Source organism: Eptesicus fuscus, chromosome 15 (genome assembly GCF_027574615.1).
Source record: "Eptesicus fuscus isolate TK198812 chromosome 15, DD_ASM_mEF_20220401, whole genome shotgun sequence".
NCBI classification, from domain to species: domain Eukaryota; kingdom Metazoa; phylum Chordata; class Mammalia; order Chiroptera; family Vespertilionidae; genus Eptesicus; species Eptesicus fuscus.
Window position 1 is genome coordinate 79029896 of NC_072487.1, and position 17155 is coordinate 79047050.

General features: G+C 69.4%; 3 protein-coding genes across 5 annotated transcripts; 1 reads left to right on the top strand and 2 right to left on the bottom strand.

Annotated features, from left to right (window-relative positions):
- Positions 1–1260: 1260 nt before the first annotated feature.
- Positions 1261–7090, bottom strand: LCN12 (lipocalin 12). The gene is made up of 6 exons (XM_054726876.1): positions 6968–7090; positions 6493–6629; positions 4771–4850; positions 4584–4700; positions 3158–3259; positions 1261–1289 (listed from the first exon to the last, which is right to left on the bottom strand). The coding sequence occupies exons 1-6, from the start codon at positions 7088–7090 to the stop codon at positions 1261–1263; spliced, it is 588 nt and encodes a 195-aa protein (XP_054582851.1).
- A 2588-nt stretch (positions 7091–9678) lies between these two features.
- On the bottom strand, positions 9679–11092 carry C8G (complement C8 gamma chain). The gene is made up of 7 exons (XM_008152634.3): positions 10952–11092; positions 10742–10878; positions 10551–10621; positions 10373–10480; positions 9957–10058; positions 9838–9876; positions 9679–9751 (listed from the first exon to the last, which is right to left on the bottom strand). The coding sequence occupies exons 1-7, from the start codon at positions 11087–11089 to the stop codon at positions 9738–9740; spliced, it is 609 nt and encodes a 202-aa protein (XP_008150856.3). The 5' UTR covers positions 11090–11092; the 3' UTR covers positions 9679–9737.
- A 783-nt stretch (positions 11093–11875) lies between these two features.
- Positions 11876–15833, top strand: FBXW5 (F-box and WD repeat domain containing 5). 3 transcript variants are annotated; one of them, XM_054726770.1, is made up of 8 exons: positions 11876–11996; positions 12823–13038; positions 13302–13459; positions 13675–13849; positions 13963–14111; positions 14201–14781; positions 14855–15067; positions 15129–15833. In XM_054726770.1, exons 2-8 carry the CDS (start codon positions 12846–12848, stop codon positions 15364–15366), a joined length of 1707 nt encoding a protein of 568 aa, XP_054582745.1. In that variant the 5' UTR covers positions 11876–11996; positions 12823–12845; the 3' UTR covers positions 15367–15833. The 3 variants fall into 3 exon arrangements, with proteins under 3 accessions (XP_054582745.1, XP_054582743.1, XP_054582744.1); XM_054726768.1 differs by lacking the exon at positions 11876–11996 and adding an exon at positions 12212–12538; XM_054726769.1 differs by lacking the exon at positions 11876–11996 and adding an exon at positions 12212–12389.
- Positions 15834–17155: the final 1322 nt, after the last annotated feature.

Consider the following 17155-nt stretch of genomic DNA (forward strand, 5'->3'; position numbering starts at 1 on the left):
GGCGGTGTTTGCACAGGTGCCGGTTCCCGCCCTCCGGGTGGACGGCCGCCCGCCCCGCAGCGCCTGCCAGACTCCCTGCGGCCGAGTCCACATTCCAGGAGTGGACACGGCTTTTCTCAGAAAAACAAAACGCGGCGGGCTCATCGCCAACAGCTGTGTCCGCCCGCAGGAGCCCGGCGGGGGGGGGGGGCGGCGGCCAGGAGGGACCTGATGTGGGCCGACCCGGGGACCCGGGTCCCGCTCGACCTGGCGTGCCTCCTGGAGAATTTACCCAGAATCCCAAGGTGATGGTCACACTGGGACTCGGGATGGGCCGCCTCCCGCCAACCGAGGAAAGAGAGGTAACCATGTCCGCGAGCAGCAGGGCCGCGGAGAGACCTGCGGGGCAGCCGTGTCCACCGACGGAGGAGACGGACAAACGCGCGTGCCCTCCCGCAGCGGGCCCTGTGCGTTCACACGGGGCGGGGGGGGCGGGGGACAGGTGCGTGGGCTGAGCCGACACAGGACCACCCTGTGGGACCCATCAGAGGGGGTCCCCGGAGGAGTGAGACCCACGGGCGGGAAGGAGCCCCGGGACCAGGGCCGGGGAGGTGGGAGGGGTGTGTCCTGGGACAGAGTCGGGGTGGGGACAGGAGAAAGTTCCGGAGAGGCTGGCACACACACCACCTGTGGGCATACCTGACGCCCTGGGCTGTGCACGCAAACCCGGTTAAACCGTTAAAAAGGCCCGGCCAGGGCTCAGGGGCGGAGCGTCGCCCTAGGAGCCGGGAGGTTCCCGTCCAGGGCCCGGGCCTGGGCTGCGGGCTCCGTCCCCAGTGGGGGGCGTGCAGGAGGCAGCGGACCAGTGATTTCTCTCTCGTCACGGATGTTTCTCTCTCTCTCTCCCCTCCCCCTTTCTCTCTCTGAAATCAATTTAAAAAAAAATTAAAAAGGGTTAAAATTAGTAAGTTAACAAGCTGATAAAGAGAAAATGATGTAATAAAGGACTTAATTCTAAAGGTGAGGGGACAGGAGCAGCTGTTAGACAAGGCGACCGCCCCAGCGTGGGCAGACGATACTCACCCCAGACGCCCGCCCCCCACCCCACCCAGGGCTCCTGCCACGTGACTGACACCTTCCCTCCCGCGTGGGCGGGAGTGACCCCATGTGACCTCTGACAGGGGTCCCCCAAGAAGAGCGTCCCCACGGGAGGAGGTGGCTCATGGGCTGTTCCCGCCGAGTGAGCGCTGGGCGGGGACAGGCCAGCGCGGGGCCACGTCTTCAGCAGGGTCTCCGATAGGGCGCCCAGTCTGAGGGAGAGCGCGGCTCAGGACCAGGCGGTGGGGAGCGGCAGCTTCCCCGGGGAGCAGCGGGTCGGGATGGGCTGGGGCAGGAGGTGAGGGCTGAGGGGTACCCCCGGGCGCTGCCCCCCCGGCCTGTTCTTCAGGAAGCCCCCTTTGCTCCCCGACTCAGCACAGGCCCAGGAGGCCAGACGCAGTGGGCGTGCAGGTGGGAGCAGGGGCCCAGGTGGGAGCAGGTGGCCCGGGACAGGGGCCCAGGAGGGAGCAGGGGCCCAGGAGGGAGCAGGTGGCCCGGGACAGGGGCCCAGGTGGGAGCAGGGGCCCAGGAGGGAGCAGGGGCCCAGGTGGGAGCAGGTGGCCCGGGACAGGGGCCCAGGAGGGAGCAGGGGCCCAGGAGGGAGCAGGGGCCCAGGTGGGAGCAGGTGGCCCGGGACAGGGGCCCAGGTGGGAGCAGGGGCCCAGGAGGGAGCAGGGGCCCAGGTGGGAGCAGGTGGCCCGGGACAGGGGCCCAGGAGGGAGCAGGGGCCCAGGAGGGAGCAGGGGCCCAGGAGGGAGCAGGGGCCCAGGAGGGAGCAGGTGGCCCAGGAGGGAGCAGGTGGCCCAGGAGGGAGCAGGGGCCCAGGTGGGAGCAGGGGCCCAGGTGGGAGCAGGTGGCCCAGGACAGGGGCCCAGGAGGGAGCAGGGGCCCAGGAGGGAGCAGGTGGCCCAGGTGGGAGCAGGGGCCCAGGAGGGAGCAGGTGGCCCAGGTGGGAGCAGGGGCCCAGGTGGGAGCAGGTGGCCCAGGTGGGAGCAGGTGGCCCAGGTGGGAGCAGGTGGCCCAGGTGGGAGCAGGGGCCCAGGAGGGAGCAGGTGGCCCAGGTGGGAGCAGGTGGCCCAGGTGGGAGCAGGGGCCCAGGAGGGAGCAGGGGCCCAGGAGGGAGCAGGTGGCCCAGGTGGGAGCAGGTGGCCCAGGTGGGAGCAGGTGGCCCAGGAGGGAGCAGGGGCCCAGGTGGGAGCAGGGGCCCAGGTGGGAGCAGGTGGCCCAGGACAGGGGCCCAGGAGGGAGCAGGGGCCCAGGAGGGAGCAGGTGGCCCAGGTGGGAGCAGGGGCCCAGGAGGGAGCAGGGGCCCAGGTGGGAGCAGGGGCCCAGGAGGGAGCAGGTGGCCCAGGTGGGAGCAGGTGGCCCAGGTGGGAGCAGGGGCCCAGGTGGGAGCAGGTGGCCCAGGTGGGACAGGGGCCCAGGAGGGAGCAGGGGCCCAGGAGGGAGCAGGGGCCCAGGAGGGAGCAGGGGCCCAGGAGGGAGCAGGGGCCCAGGACAGGGGCCCAGGAGGGAGCAGGGGCCCAGGAGGGAGCAGGTGGCCCAGGTGGGAGCAGGGGCCCAGGTGGGAGCAGGTGGCCCAGGTGGGAGCAGGTGGCCCAGGAGGGAGCAGGTGGCCCAGGAGGGAGCAGGGGCCCAGGTGGGAGCAGGTGGCCCAGGTGGGAGCAGGTGGCCCAGGTGGGAGCAGGGGCCCAGGTGGGAGCAGGTGGCCCAGGTGGGAGCAGGTGGCCCAGGAGGGAGCAGGTGGCCCAGGAGGGAGCAGGTGGCCCAGGAGGGAGCAGGTGGCCCAGGAGGGAGCAGGGGCCCAGGAGGGAGCAGGGGCCCAGGAGGGAGCAGGGGCCCAGGACAGGGGCCCAGGAGGGAGCAGGGGCCCAGGAGGGAGCAGGTGGCCCAGGTGGGAGCAGGGGCCCAGGTGGGAGCAGGTGGCCCAGGTGGGAGCAGGTGGCCCAGGTGGGAGCAGGGGCCCAGGTGGGAGCAGGTGGCCCAGGTGGGAGCAGGGGCCCAGGTGGGAGCAGGGGCCCAGGTGGGAGCAGGTGGCCCGGGACAGGGGCCCAGGAGGGAGCAGGGGCCCAGGTGCTACCTGGAATGTCTGGGAAGACGATGTTGACCTCCGACAGGCCCTGGGCTTTGAGGACGCAGAGGAATTTTTCCAGCATCTCAGTCTGAATCGCCCACAATCGGACTGGAGCCCAAGACACAGCATGGCCTTAGCCCTGGGGGTGGCCTGAGTGGTGGACACCCTTCCTGCTGGTGTGGCCCCAGGCCCAGCACATGCCACTCCCCCCGAACCCCCGGCCGCTCCACCAGCCCCACCAGCCGCTGAGGGGCTAGCGGACAGGAGGTGGCCCCTGAGGACGGGAGGGGCTCACACTGTGGGGAGGGCTCACACTGCGGGGAAGGGGCTCACACTGTGGGGAGGGCTCACACCCGCGGGGAAGGGGCTCACACTGTGGGGAGGGCTCACACCCGCGGGGAAGGGGCTCACACTGTGGGGAGGGCTCACACTGTGGGGAGGGCTCACACTGTGGGGAGGGCTCACACTGTGGGGAGGGCTCACACTGTGGGAGGGCTCACACTGTGGGGAGGGCTCACACTGTGGGGAGGGCTCACACTGTGGGGAGGGCTCACACTGTGGGGAGGGCTCACACCGTGGGGAGGGCTCACACCGTGGGGAGGGCTCACACCGTGGGGAGGGCTCACACCCGCGGGGAAGGGGCTCACACTGTGGGGAGGGCTCACACTGTGGGGAGGGCTCACACCCGCGGGGAAGGGGCTCACACTGTGGGGAGGGCTCACACTGTGGGGAGGGCTCACACTGTGGGGAGGGCTCACACCGTGGGGAGGGCTCACACCGTGGGGAGGGCTCACACTGTGGGGAGGGCTCACACCGTGGGGAGGGCTCACACCGTGGGGAGGGCTCACACCGTGGGGAGGGCTCACACCGTGGGGAGGGCTCACACTGTGGGGAGGGCTCACACTGTGGGGAGGGCTCACACTGGGGAGGGCTCACACTGTGGGGAGGGCTCACACTGTGGGGAGGGCTCACACTGTGGGGAGGGCTCACACTGTGGGGAGGGCTCACACTGTGGGGAGGGCTCACACTGTGGGGAGGGCTCACACCGTGGGGAGGGCTCACACTGTGGGGAGGGCTCACACCGTGGGGAGGGCTCACACTGTGGGGAGGGCTCACACCGTGGGGAGGGCTCACACTGTGGGGAGGGCTCACACTGTGGGGAGGGCTCACACTCTGGGGAGGGCTCACACTCTGGGGAGGGCTCACACTGTGGGGAGGGCTCACACCCGCGGGGAAGGGGCTCACACCCGCGGGGAAGGGGCTCACACTGTGGGGAGGGCTCACACTGTGGGGAGGGCTCACACTCTGGGGAGGGCTCACACCGTGGGGAGGGCTCACACTGTGGGGAGGGCTCACACTGTGGGGAGGGGCTCACACTCTGGGAGGGGCTCACACCGTGGGGAGGGCTCACACCCCCGGGGAAGGGGCTCACACAGCAGGTGCACCCTGAGGATGCTCCCTTGGGCCGACCGCCTGCGGGAGCTCATCAGGGCGAAGGTGCTGTAGTCCGTGTCGTGCACCCACATCTCCTCGGTGTCGGTCCCGAGCTCTGGGGGGCACAGCCCGGTCAGGGGCCTCCGGCCAGCGCCCCCTGCCATCCTCCCCACCCACCGTCTCACCCCTGCTGTTCTCCACGGAGAATCTGCCAGGCTCGGTCGTGGGAATCAGCACATACGACCAGGTGACACAGCGCTGGCCCCTGTGGGGAAGGCAGAGGGGGAAGGTTCTGGAATCGGCCGGGCCTCCCAGGAGAATGCAGCGCGGGGGGCGGGGGGGGGGGGCGGTGAGCAGGGCCCGGCAGGCTGGGGCTCAGCTGCCCTCCTGGGGCGCGTGGCCACCCGCGTCCCCCGAGCAGCCTGGCGTGAGCTCTGCCTTCTGTCAGCCCGGCCCCTTCGCACCCGCCGAGCATGCCTGTGGGCCTGAGACAGGGTGTGCAGTGACCAGACAAAGAGCCCTGGTGGTGGGGGGGGGGGGGAGTGGGGGAGGCGGGTGTGGCTGCCCGTGCTGGGCCAGTGCGCCTCCTGCACCCGCCAGGCTCGGGCCGCCCTCAGCGCAGGGCCGTCTGCAGGGGCTGCTGGCTGGGGAGCGGCGAGCGCAGTGGGGCCTGCGGTGGGAGGGCGGCTGCCCGAGTCCCTGCCCCCTTCATCCACCTGCAGCCGGAGCCCAGCTGGGCAAGTCAGAGGCCCCGGAGTCCCAGGGCCGTGGGGGGCCATAGGGGGGCCGTGGGGGGCCGTGGGGGGCCATGGAGGGCCGTGGGGGCCGTGCTCACGGGTGGATTGGGGCAGGGAGCCGAGGGCAGCCCCTCTTGGCCTCCAGGGGACACGGGTCACAGGACACACCTGCCTCGCGTAAGCGTCCTGCTTTACGTGCGTGGGACCCAACCAGAGGCCTCGGGGCCTCTCCTCTGCGGCCCAGCAGGCAGGCAAGAAAGGCTGCCGGCCTCATGGCCCCCGGGCCCCCCAAAGGGGGCTGTCCATCAAGGCCCCCTTCTCCTTCATGGGGGCGGGCACTTCATCCGGGCAGGCCAACCAGCGCATCTGTCATCCTGGCTCAGCCCCTGGCCCAGGAGGAGCACATGACTCAAGAAGACCAATTGGTCCTGGCTGGTGTGGCTCAGTGGGTAGAGCGCTGGCCTGCGGACTGAAGGGTCCTGGGTTCGATTCCAGTCAAGGGCACGTGCCCGGATTGCAGGCTCGATCTCCAGTGGGGAGTGTGCAGGAGGCAGCCAATCGATGATTCTCTCTCATCATTGAGGTTTCTTTTTCTTTTTTTAAATATATTTTTATTGATTTCAGAGAGGAAGGGAGAGGGAAAGAGAAGGAGCCCGCAACCCTGGCACGTGCCCTTGACCGGAATCGAACCCAGGACCCTTCAGTCCGCAGGCTGACGCTCTATCCACTGAGCCAAACCGGCCAGGGCATCATTGATGTTTCTCTCTCCCTCTCCCTTTGTCTTTGAAATCAATTTAAAAAATTAAAAAAATAAAAGACCGAGCTGAGCTCATGGCCTTGCTGGCCTGGATGGGCCCTCTCCTGGGACTGGGACCCTGAAGGTTCCGTCTTGTCCTGGGAGGTGAGAACCTGCCTGCACGGGGGTCTGGAGCAGGCAGAGCCGAGAGGGCAGGGGGGCGTGACGAGGCTCTGCTCACACTGTCTGGGCTGCTGGATCCAGCCGAGCCTGAAGCCCATACGCCCTCGGCTGAGTCTGTGTTCTGGCGAATGCTCCCCCCCAGGGCTGGGTAAGGTCACTGGCAGCCGGTGCTGTCCTGGCATCAGGAGCCCTCGGGGGACCTGAGCCGCGGGGCCGCTGGCTTCCGGGCACAGGCCGGGACCCCCACTCACCGCATCATGGCATAGGTCACCTCAAGCTGCTGCTTTTTGTTTTGCTCGAACGTTGCTGTGAACGGGCTCAGCAGCAACCTGTCCGCCTTGCTGTGGGTGCTGCCCGCCAGGCCCAGCACGAACCACTCCCCCTGAAACTACAGGGAGCTGTGCTGGGCCGAGCCCGGAGGCCGAGCCCCCCCGCAGGCCGGGCGCCCAGGCGGGGCGCACCACGGAGGCTGGGACCGGGGCCCCTGGCCGGCCGCTGCCTCTCTGAGGCCCTGGGTGTCCCCTTCCCAGGGACCGGCAGGGCTGCAGCACGGGGTGCTGATCCTGGAGCGCTGGCCTCCGGGGGAGCTCGGGGGTCTCCACGGGGCCGGGGGCGGGGAGGTCTGAGAGCCGGTCCCCGTCTGTGCAGGGCTGGCTGAGCTGGACCCCCAGCAGGGCCGGCCCCTCCCTGCATTCTGCCCGCTGCCTCCCCCGGCCCCCCACCCACCTTGTCCACCTTGAAGCCCTGCATGATCTGGACGGTGGTCGGCCAGTACTTGCGCGGTGGGGTCACCCCCGTCAGGGCCTCCAGCAGCGCGAGCAGCACCCACAGGGCACACGGAGGTCCCATCCGGCCGCAGGGAGACGTGGCCCCGGGCACTGCCGACTCAACTCCCCTCCGATGGGCCCCGCCCGCAGCCCCCAGGCCGGGCAGCGGGGAGTGGGTGCAGGGGGCTGGGGGGTGAGGCGGGCCTCCTCAGATCTGCCCACTGCAGACGGGTGGGGGGGCTGCTTGGGGAAGGGGGTGGGCGGGGAATGGGGAGGCGCCTCCCAGGTCTCTGGTCCTCGCCTGCTCATTCCTGAACACCGTCCCCCAAGTCCCCCCAGCTCTGACCCCCCTTCCGAGGGCCAGGCCTGTGCCAGGGTGGAGGACGGAACGCACCCGGCCAGGGACAGGCCCTCCGAGTCCCGAGGGGTCAGAGCCACGGTGTTCCTTCTGCAGGAACACCGTGGGCTGCCCGCCGGCCCGCACCCGCCGGCCCGCACGCCCAGCCCGCAGTGTGGGACGGACAGGGCAGTGGGCCTGCAGTCACGCGGGTGCAGCCAGGCGGGGGGGGGGGGGCGCAGGTGGCTCTGAGCCTGCAGGCCCCTCCTGCCCCAGCCCCCCCGGAGGAAGGATCTGTGGGCAGCGGGCCTGGGGGTGCTGGACTCCACACCAGCTGGGAAGACAGTGTCCCTGACCTCTGAACCCCTGTCCTGGGCCACCTGCTCCCCCACGGGGTCCCCCTGTCCTGGGCCACCTCCTCGCTTTGCTCACACTTGGCCTTGGCAGCCTGTTCTGAGCAGGAGCCCCAGCCAGGCCCCTCAGAGAGCCCGGCGCCCACAGGCCCCTCAGAGAGCCCGGCGCCCCCAGGCCCCTCAGAGAGCCCGGCGCCCACAGGCCCCTCCGGGTCAGCTGCAGGCCCTGGACGGAGGGCCGAGCCCACGGGCGGTGCCCCTTCCTGGCGCACGCTGTGCCCCTGGTCAGCGGTGTCTGCCCGGAGACGACCCAGGAGAGGTTCCCGATCACGTGACTGTTTCCCCCTGAAGTCCCAGGGGACCTCACTCTCCCCACCACCCAAGGCCTGGCGTCCCCCCCCCCCCCCCCGTGCCACCAGCCCCTCAGTCTCGCCAGGGGACGCCCTCCCAGTGCGGCCTCGTCCACGGGCGCCCTGGTGAGAGGTGGGGGCGCAGTCCGCAGCGTGTCAGGACGAGGACAGCGGGCCCCGCACAGGGACCCCGTCTCCCTGGCCAGCTGGGCACCAAGGGGCCACAGGGTGCCCAGGCCCAGTGCTCTCGGGCAGCGCCCCCCCCCCCCCCCCGCTGGTTAGGAAAGTGAATGTGTTTCCGCATCAGTGATTCGCTCGGAGCTACTGCTGTTTCACCTCCGCGTCTGACATGTGATTAGACCTCGGGAAGCACTTTTAAAAAATACGTTTTTATTGATTTCAGAGCGGAAGGGAAGGGAAGGGGAAGGGAAGGGAAGGGGAAGGGAGGGAAGGGAAGAGGGAGGGGGGGGAGGGAGGGGATGGGGAGGGGGGGGGGGAGGGAGGGGGGATGGGGAGGGGGAGGGGGAGGGAGGGGGAGGGAGGGGAGAGTGGAGGGGGAGGGGGAGGGAGAGGGGGAGGGTTAGGGAGGAAGAGGGGGAGGGGAGGGGGAGGGAGGGGGAGGGGGAGGGGGATGGGGAGGGGGAGGGGGAGGGAGGGGGAGGGAGGGGAGAGTGGAGGGGGAGGGGGAGGGAGGGAGAGACAGAGACATCCATGATGAGAGAGGATCCTGGGTCGGCTGCCTCCTGCACGCCCCACACTGGGGATCGAGCCCGCAACCCGGGCCTGTGCCCTGACTTCCTGGGTCATAGGTCGACGCTGAGCCACGCCGGCTGGGCAACAACTGTGGGTCTTCTCTTCGGCGTTTTCTATGTCGGGACCTCGTGAGGGACCAGCAGGCGGGACGCAGTGTGCTCAGGGGGCACCGGGCCCTTCCCGGAGGGGCCCTGCCCCGGGGCCTCTCCTTCCCTTGAGTGTGGGGTGTGGGGCCCCTCCTGGCAGCCCCGGGGGACAGGACACCTTGGCCCGTCTCAGCCCCTCCCCCGTCTTTCTCGCCCCACATTCCGGAAAGTTTCTCCCTATAGGCAGAGCACACCTTGCTTTCAAGTCTCTGGCTGGTGACCCTGCCAAACCCTGGGTATCGGCTCCTGGGGGGCCGCCCGGCTGTGTGGGGGTCCCTCCCCTGTGTGCCCAGAGCCCCTGTGCTCACCAGTCCTGGCACACCTGGGATACAGACCCCCCCATCTCTGTACCCCCTGCCCCCCGCCCATGTGACCTCACCGCAGGGGACCCGTCTGCCCGACGCCAGGAGGGGACTCCGCCCCAGACCAGTCCCGAGTCCCGAGTCCGGCCAGGCCATGAGCGTAGCCGCCTCCAGCCCTCCAGAGCCGGTGCCAGCTCACCCAGACCTGGGCCCACAGAGCCACGGTCACCTGGCCTCCTGGGAGGGTCCTGACCCACGTGGGGAGCCGTCACATGCCCACGCGATGGCCTGGAGTGACCCGAGGTGACCTCACCGCGGGGGCCCCGGGGCGGAGCCAGCACAGAAAGGAAGGAGTCGGCCCGAGAAGGGTGGCGTTTAATGGGGGCAGTGCCCAGGGTCCTGGGGGTGAGGAGCAGCTTCTGGGGGCAGGTGGGGTGCAGGCCTCAGCGGAGGGTCCTTTCTGCCTCTCATCCAGGGGCTGGGTGGCCTCACCTCTTGACCTCTGCACAGAGACCGCGCTCAGCCAGCGAGACCCGGGCCCGCGCCCGCCCTCCGCGCACCGCCCAGCCGGGCCCGCCGCCCACTCACCATCCAGGACATGGAACTGGTCAGCGGCCTCACAGAAACCTGGGGGCCAAGCAGGGGTCAGTGTGGCCGGGGCAAGGCCCGCGGAGGGCGGGCGCTCCCTGGGGCCTGGGGGCACTCACCGTATTTGGGGAAGTACAAGATGTGGTCCTCGGTCAGGTTGGCCCCCTGGACACTCTGCTCAAACGTGCTCACCACCGAGTCGTCCACGGGGAGCGAGCGGACTGTGGGACACAGGGCTCCTGGGGCACCCGAGGGGGGGGGGCAGGGCGCTCTGGGGACAGGGTCTGCGTGCCCGCCACCCGCCCAGCCGTGTCTGACCCCGGCCCCTCCTGCCCCCTCCCTGTCCCACACCTGGGCCTATCTGCAGGGGCGCGTCCCTGGACCCCCGATTGGCAGGCGAGGGTCAGGACGCCAGGAGGGAGGGAGGGGAGGAGGGGGAGAGGAGGGGGAGGGGAGGGCCTGTGTGTCCATCTGGGCTGGCCCAGCTCCCCGGTGGGGCCCCGTGTGCACAGAGCCAGGGCGCCCGGGGATGCACCGTACAGCTTCACCGACAGCCGCCGCGCCCGCTCCAGGTACAGGACGGCGAAGCTCTGGTAGTCCGTCTCCCCGACGACCACCTGCACGTCTCCCCTCGCGCCTCGAGCTGGGCAGAGACGGGCCAGTGACGTCAGCCCCACCCCCGGCCCGGCATCCCCTCCTGCTGCCTTCCTCACCTTGGAGCAGGAAGTGGCCCGGGACCTTCGTGTCTCTGTAGAGCTGCCGTACCTGCCAGCAGATGCCATCCCTGGGGGCGAAGGCACAGCAGCTCAGGCGCCCACCCTGGGCAGCCCGTGCGGGACAGCGGGACGGGCCCCAGCGGGGGTGGGTCGGGGCTGGGTGGGGGCGGGGTCCGTGCAGGACTCACAGCTTCTGGAAGGTGTTGACAGCCATGGCTGCCCCCTGGGGCGCCACCTTCACTGCGGTGGCCTCCGCCCGGTGGCCCTGCTCCTGCAGGAAGCGACAGGAGGAGGCCACGGCCGCGAGGAACCAAGTCCCTGCAAACTGGAGGCAGCGGGGTGAGGGCCGAGGGCACGGCTGCCAGGCCTGGCCCTCCCTGCAGAACCGGGCAAGCTACCTGCTGAGCGTCGAAGCCCGCCTTGGGCTGGATGGCGCTGATGGGGGACGGGCGCTGGGGGGGTCTCCGAGCCCCCAGACCCAGGAAGCCAGCAGCCAGGACCAGAGTCAAGAGGAGTGCAGTCCTGGGCGGCAGCATGGCGGAGGCGGCGGAGGCGACAGGTCTGAGCAACACCGAGGGCAGGATGAACCTGTCCTGGGTCGGAGTCCACTGTCCGGGGCTGCCCGGGAAGTCACGTCTGATTCCAAGCCCCAGCCAGGGTCCCCCACCCCCAGCCTCCTGAGTTTGGCCTCACCCTGGACATCTGACCTTGACCCTGCACTTCCCGCAGGGCCCTGGCGCAGGTCCTGGGTACAGAGTCCGAGGGGACCTCTGACTAGTCCAGCAGCCGCCACCCGTTCCCCGTGGCCAGGGCTCAGGCCTTTGCACATTTATCTCCATTAAACCGCCCGCAGCTCCTGGAGGTAGGCACCGGTCTTTTTTATTCTTTTAAATATATTTTTATTGATCTCAGAGAGGAAGAGAGAGAAACATCAATGATGAGAATCATGGATCGGCTGCCCCCTGCACACCCCCACTGGGGATCGAGCTCACAACCCGGGCACGTGCCCTGACATGGAGTCAAATCGTGACCTCCTGGTTCCTAGGTCGACGCTCACCCTGAGCCCCGCCGGGCCGCGGGGCCGAGGCTCCGGGAGCCAGTTGCTAGGAACGGACCACGGAGAGCGGAGAGCGGCGGAGGCGGGTCTGGAACGCACCACCGCGTCTGGCACCAGCCCAGCCGGCGCCGCTCCTCCCGGCCGCCAGGGGCGCTCTCCTGGGCTCGCCGAGCGCGCAGGCGCAGTGAGCGCCGCCGGGTGGGGCGCAAGCGCAGGCGCAGCTGACGCAGTTGCGGGCGCCCATCGATGCCTCGGCGCTCGAGGCGCCGGCCTGGCGGCTCCACGGCAGAGACGCGGCGGGCGGAGCGGCGGCGGGCGGAAGCGGGTCCGCGGGCCGGGGCCGGGCGCCAGGGCGGGGGCAGCGCAGCCGGGCGGAGGCGGCCGCGGTGAGTGCGCCGGCCCCGGGGAACGACGTCGCCCGCCGCCGGGGAGCGTAATTGCCCGTCCCCCGACCCCGGCGCCAGGGCCCGCGGAGCGTCGACCCCGGCCCCCGCCCCGCCCTGACCCCGGCCCGGCCCCGCCGCGCCCCGGCCAATGAATGAGCCGAGGCCCCGCCCGCAGCCCCTCGCGGAGTGGGAGGGGGCGCTGGGCGGTCCCGGCCCCGCCCCCCGCTCCTCGTCCGAGGCCGCCCGGCCCGCGGGCTCCCCTGGGCCGCAGGCAGAGACCCCGGGCGGCTGGAGGGCCCGGCGGCGTCGGGGGCGCTGGGCCGGGCGGACCCCAAACCCTTTCTGGGAGGAAGCCCCCCGCCGACGGCTCCGCAGCCTCGGGCCGGCCGCAAGGTCACAGTGGCCGGAGCGTGGGGCCTGCGTTTCTTGGTCTTGGAGCGGCCGCCAGCCCTGGCACCCATGTCTCCCTGGGCCCCCGTCGTGGGGGGGTCGGGGGGCCCCACCCAGAGGCCTGTCTCTTAGCCTGGAACCTTTTGGGTCCGGTGGGTCTGGGGTCCCCAAGCGCCCGGCCCATGCTCCCCCTCGGGCTGCACCAGGCCCACAAGTGCTGAGGGGTCTGCTGCTGGCCCGGGGGCTAGCGGGGGGCCCCACGGGCGCGTGGCCAGCCGGCCCCCCGCACAGGACCCGGGCCGTGGGTTCCCGCAGGGCAGCTGGTGGGCTGGAGGAGCGGCCGCAGGGATGTCTGCTCAGCCAGGCCCTGCCCCTCTCCTCGGGGTGGGGGTTCCCGGTCCTACACGTGGCTGAGGAGGTCGTGTGTGGGTTTCAGGGCCGCCTGGGCAGAATGTCACGATGGAGGAGGGGGGCACACCCCTGCTCCCCGACTGCCTGGTCTACCAGATCTTCCTGAGCCTGGGCCCTGGGGACGTGCTGGCCGCCGGGCTGGTGTGCCGCCAGTGGCAGGCCGTGTCCCGAGACGAGTTCCTGTGGAGGGAGCAGTTCTACCGCTACTACCAGGTGGCCCGCGATGTGCCCCGACACCCAGGTCAGCTCCCGTGTGCCTCCAGCCACCGGGGCGGCTGGGTGGGGCAAGGCCGTCGCCATGGCTGCCGCCTAAGTCCACAGGCCGGCACCTGCTGCCCAGGTCCTCACACCAAAGGGGCTCAGCCGGGCCGGACCTGGGAGTGCAGGCCTGGCAAGGAGGCCGGGCGGTCAGGCCACCCCGAGGTGGGGGTGGTGACTAGTGAGCTCCAGGGGCAGGGCTGGCCCCCCGGCCAGGCCCCAGCAGTGCCCCCCCCCCCCCCACAGCGGCCACGTCCTGGTATGAGGAGTTCCGGCGGCTCTACGACACGGTGCCCTGCGTGGAGGTGCAGACGCTCCGGGAGCACACTGACCAGGTCCTGCACCTCAGCTTCTCGCACTCGGGCTACCAGTTTGCGTCCTGCTCCAAGGACTGCACCGTGAAGGTGAGGGCGGCCAGGGCCATCCAGGCCCCGAGGCTGGACCGGAGAGGCCAGAGCTGAGCCCTGGGTACCCGCCCCTGGGCTGGGCCGACGGCAGGAGCCCCGGCGGCGGTTCCTGGGCACCTGCGTGGGCCGGACGGAGGAGGGGGGCCTGGGGGGGCCGGACGGCCAGGGCTCGCAGCGTGTGCCCCGGGCCCGACCTCCCGCCCCCAACACAGATCTGGAACAACGACCTGACCATCTCGCTGCTGCACAGCGCGGACATGCGGCCCTACAACTGGAGCTACACCCAGTTCTCCCAGTTCAACCAGGACGACTCGCTGCTGCTGGCCTCGGGGGTGTTCCTGGGGCCCCACAACTCCTCCTCCGGGGAGATCGCGGTCATCAGCCTAGGTGAGCGCGGCCTGGGCGCCTGGCCACCCCACCCCTGCCCCAGCTTCTTCCCGCTGCCCGCCCGCCCGCCCTCCGGTGGCCCAGCCCCCCGCCCAGCCCCCGCTCCTCCCCAGACACCTTCGCGCTGCTGTCGCGAGTGCGCAACAAGCCGTACGACGTGTTTGGCTGCTGGCTCACGGAGACCAGCCTCATCTCGGGGAACCTGCACCGCATCGGGGACGTCACCTCCTGCTCCGTGCTCTGGCTCAACAACGCCTTCCAGGTGAGGCGGGCGCCCCGAGGTGACGGGCGGCCCCAGGTCCGACTGCCGGTCACCCGCCGCCTGCGCCCTCTCGCCCCCTCGCCCCCCAGGATGTTGAGTCTGAGAACGTCAACGTGGTGAAGCGGCTCTTTAAGATCCAGAACCTCAACGCCAGCACCATCCGCACCGTGATGGTGGCCGACTGCGGCCGCTTCGACAGCCCCGACCTCCTGCTGGACAGCAGCGCGCCCCCGGGCCGCGTCTTCGACCTGGGCAGCGACGGTGTCGATGAGGAGGAGGAGGAGGCGGCGGCAGCGGCGGCTGGCCCAGCCCCCGTGCGCACCGAGGGCTGGCGGCGCCTCCTGCACGGGCTCCTGGACACCCGGGCTCAGCCGCCGCTGGCGGAGCGCGTGCTGGAGACCAGGGTGGCGGAGCTGCTGGCCCAGGGCCGCACCAAGCCCCCCGAGGGCATCGCGGCCTGCGCCCAGCACAAGCTCCTCATCTTCACCACCGGCTGCCTCACCTACTCCCCGCACCAGATTGGCATCAAGCAGATCCTGCCGCACCAGATGACCACAGCGGGGCCGGTGCTGGGCGAGGGCCGGGCCTCCGACGCCTTCTTCGATGCCCTGGACCACGTGATCGACGTGCACGGGCACATCGTTGGCATGGGCCTGTCCCCCGACCACAGGTGCGCAGGGTGCGGGGGAGGAGAGGGGCGCCTCAGGTGCGTGCACGCGAGCGAGCAGAGTGCCCTCGCCCAGGTACTTGTACGTGAACAGCCGCGCCTGGCCCAGCGGCTCAGTGGTGACCGACCCCATGCAGCCGCCGCCCATCGCCGAGGAGATCGACCTGCTGGTGTTTGACCTCAAGACCATGCGGGAGGTGAAGCGGGCCCTGCGCGCCCACCGCGCCTACACGCCCAACGACGAGTGCTTCTTCATCTTCCTGGACGTGAGCCGGGACTTCGTGGCCAGGTAGGGGCGCCGGGCGGGCGGCGGGGCCGGCGGGCGCGGGGGCTCACCAGCTGTCCCGCAGTGGGGCCGAGGACCGGCACGGCTACGTCTGGGACCGCCACTACAACATCTGCCTGGCCAAGCTGCGGCACCAGGACGTCGTCAACTCCGTGGTCTTCAGCCCCCAGGAGCAGGAGCTCCTGCTGACAGCCAGCGACGACGCCACCATCAAGGCCTGGCGCTCGCCCCGCACCGTGCGCATCCTCCAGGCCCCCCGCCCGCGCCCCTTCTTCTCCTGGTTCGCCAGCCAGAGGCGCTGAGGGGCGTACCCGAGAAGCACCCGTGTCCTCGCTGCAGGACCCACTGAGGCCGCGAGGAAGCTGCTGCCCAGATGGCGTGGGGGCAGAGCTCGCAGCAGCAGTGCCTGAGGAAGGGGGTCCGCGGGCGGCAGTAGACACTGGACCCCACCACGCTTGTGCACACACACCACCTCCCACAGCCGTGACGCTTAGCTCTCGGGCACCTGGGCGGCCTCCTGGCTGCTTGGGGTGCACGGGACACCGGGAGCCCCCCTTCACCCACCCCTCTCCCTAGGCCTGGGCCCTGTGATGTCAGCACGACCCTCCCCCTCGGCTGGCCCTCTGGGGCCCTGGGTGGTGGTCCTGGCCCAGCCTGACCCTGGGAGCCCCAGGGTCCCCTCTGGTGGGCGATGCGGGTCACCTGTGGGCCCAGTGGACTGCATGTCACTTACCACCTGTTCAGGCCCCGAATAAACAGTTGGCAGCAACACACTACGTCGTCTCTGCTAACACAGACGCAAACCCCAGCGAGCGCTGACGCACCGCGTCTGAGAAGTGAAGAGCGGGAGTTGCTGGTTCCGGGAAGCTTCGCACGCCCGTGCATTGATTGTGCGGGGGAAGCATCCGCAGAGCGTCTGGCCAGGGCTGGAAGGGCGCTTGCTCAGCCTGAGCAAAGGGCGTGGACCAGAAACCTGCAGATAAGAAGGCACTCGGGTGACAGGGACTGCCCCCAAGACGGGAACAGGCAGTCGCCGCCCCCACCTGTTCCCCCTCACTGTGAAGCCAGGCAAGAAAGAATGATAGGGCGCAGACACTGTCCCTACTCATGGGTGACATAACTGTTGAGGCATAAACCCCCCTGCACCCACCCCCGCCGACAAAAAGTCCAAGAACCTCCTGGAACCAGAGATGGGTTCAGGAAGCGTACAGGACACGACGGTAACGTGATAATTGACCAGGTCTCTAAACATTAGGCTTTAGCTGGAAAAGGAAGAAATGCCAGGCGGAAACCTAACCAAGCACGTGAGGGCGTCGCGTGCCACTCTGCAGAGCGGGGGTGACGGGCCCACAGGCCCACACACGACACCTCCTCCTTGGGGGCGACTCAGCTCGGTGTCGACAGGCCTGGCGGCCCGGCCAAGTCCCCCTGGGCTTTCCTAGCTGCGGGCAAGGTGATTCTAAGATGCACACGTATCTGCAGAGGAACAAATGCAGCTGAAGCGACTTTGAAAGACAAGAATGAAGTTGGAGGAGTCACCGCACTTGAGGTCTGGTAACGAGGACAGTGGTGCTGGTTACATCCACGGGACACGTTTCACACAAACACGGCGGATGGGTTTTCACAGAAGTAAAAAGTCCATGGAGGAAGGACTGGTTGCAGTCACATGATGAACCCAGACCCAACCTCATCCGCGAGGACCACCAGCTCCACGTGACCTGCAGCCACCCACCCCAGAGACGCCACCACACACCTCTGCCCTGGTGCTGGCGCAGGTGCCCACAGACCCCGCAACCACCACCCGTGTTAGAAAAAGTTACTTCTGCTCTGAGAAACACGTTAAGAGGATAGAAAACAGAGAAAATAGTTGCAAATTACATACCCAACAACACTTGTGTCTGGACTACATAACTCGGCAGTAAGAAACCCAACTCGATTTAAAAATGGGAAGAGAATTGGACACTTCACCAAAGGAGATAGTCAACATTAGGGGCCGGCAAATTAAAGCCGAGACAGACACCATGCCTGTTACATATGCACGCACAGGCACAGTGCCCACGGGGACTGGCAGGCACAGGAGCTGCCACCTGC

Excerpts from the sequence above, each read along its gene's own strand:
- LCN12 (XM_054726876.1), bottom strand. The coding sequence starts at position 7,090 with ATGGGACCTCCGTGTGCCCTGTGGGTGCTGCTCGCGCTGCTGGAGGCC. Across the intron at positions 6,630-6,967 it reads AGGGCTTCAAGGTGGACAAG|TTTCAGGGGGAGTGGTTCGT; the intron begins GTGGGTGGGGGG and ends AGCTCCCTGTAG. Across the intron at positions 4,851-6,492 it reads GTGACCTATGCCATGATGCG|GGGCCAGCGCTGTGTCACCT; the intron begins GTGAGTGGGGGT and ends CCTTCCCCACAG.
- C8G (XM_008152634.3), bottom strand. The coding sequence starts at position 11,089 with ATGCTGCCGCCCAGGACTGCACTCCTCTTGACTCTGGTCCTGGCTGCT. Across the intron at positions 10,879-10,951 it reads CGGGCTTCGACGCTCAGCAG|TTTGCAGGGACTTGGTTCCT; the intron begins GTAGCTTGCCCG and ends CGCTGCCTCCAG. Across the intron at positions 10,481-10,550 it reads GGGCCACTTCCTGCTCCAAG|CTCGAGGCGCGAGGGGAGAC; the intron begins GTGAGGAAGGCA and ends GTCTCTGCCCAG.
- FBXW5 (XM_054726770.1), top strand. The coding sequence starts at position 12,846 with ATGGAGGAGGGGGGCACACCCCTGCTCCCCGACTGCCTGGTCTACCAG. Across the intron at positions 13,460-13,674 it reads CCAAGGACTGCACCGTGAAG|ATCTGGAACAACGACCTGAC; the intron begins GTGAGGGCGGCC and ends CCCCCAACACAG. Across the intron at positions 13,850-13,962 it reads GATCGCGGTCATCAGCCTAG|ACACCTTCGCGCTGCTGTCG; the intron begins GTGAGCGCGGCC and ends GCTCCTCCCCAG.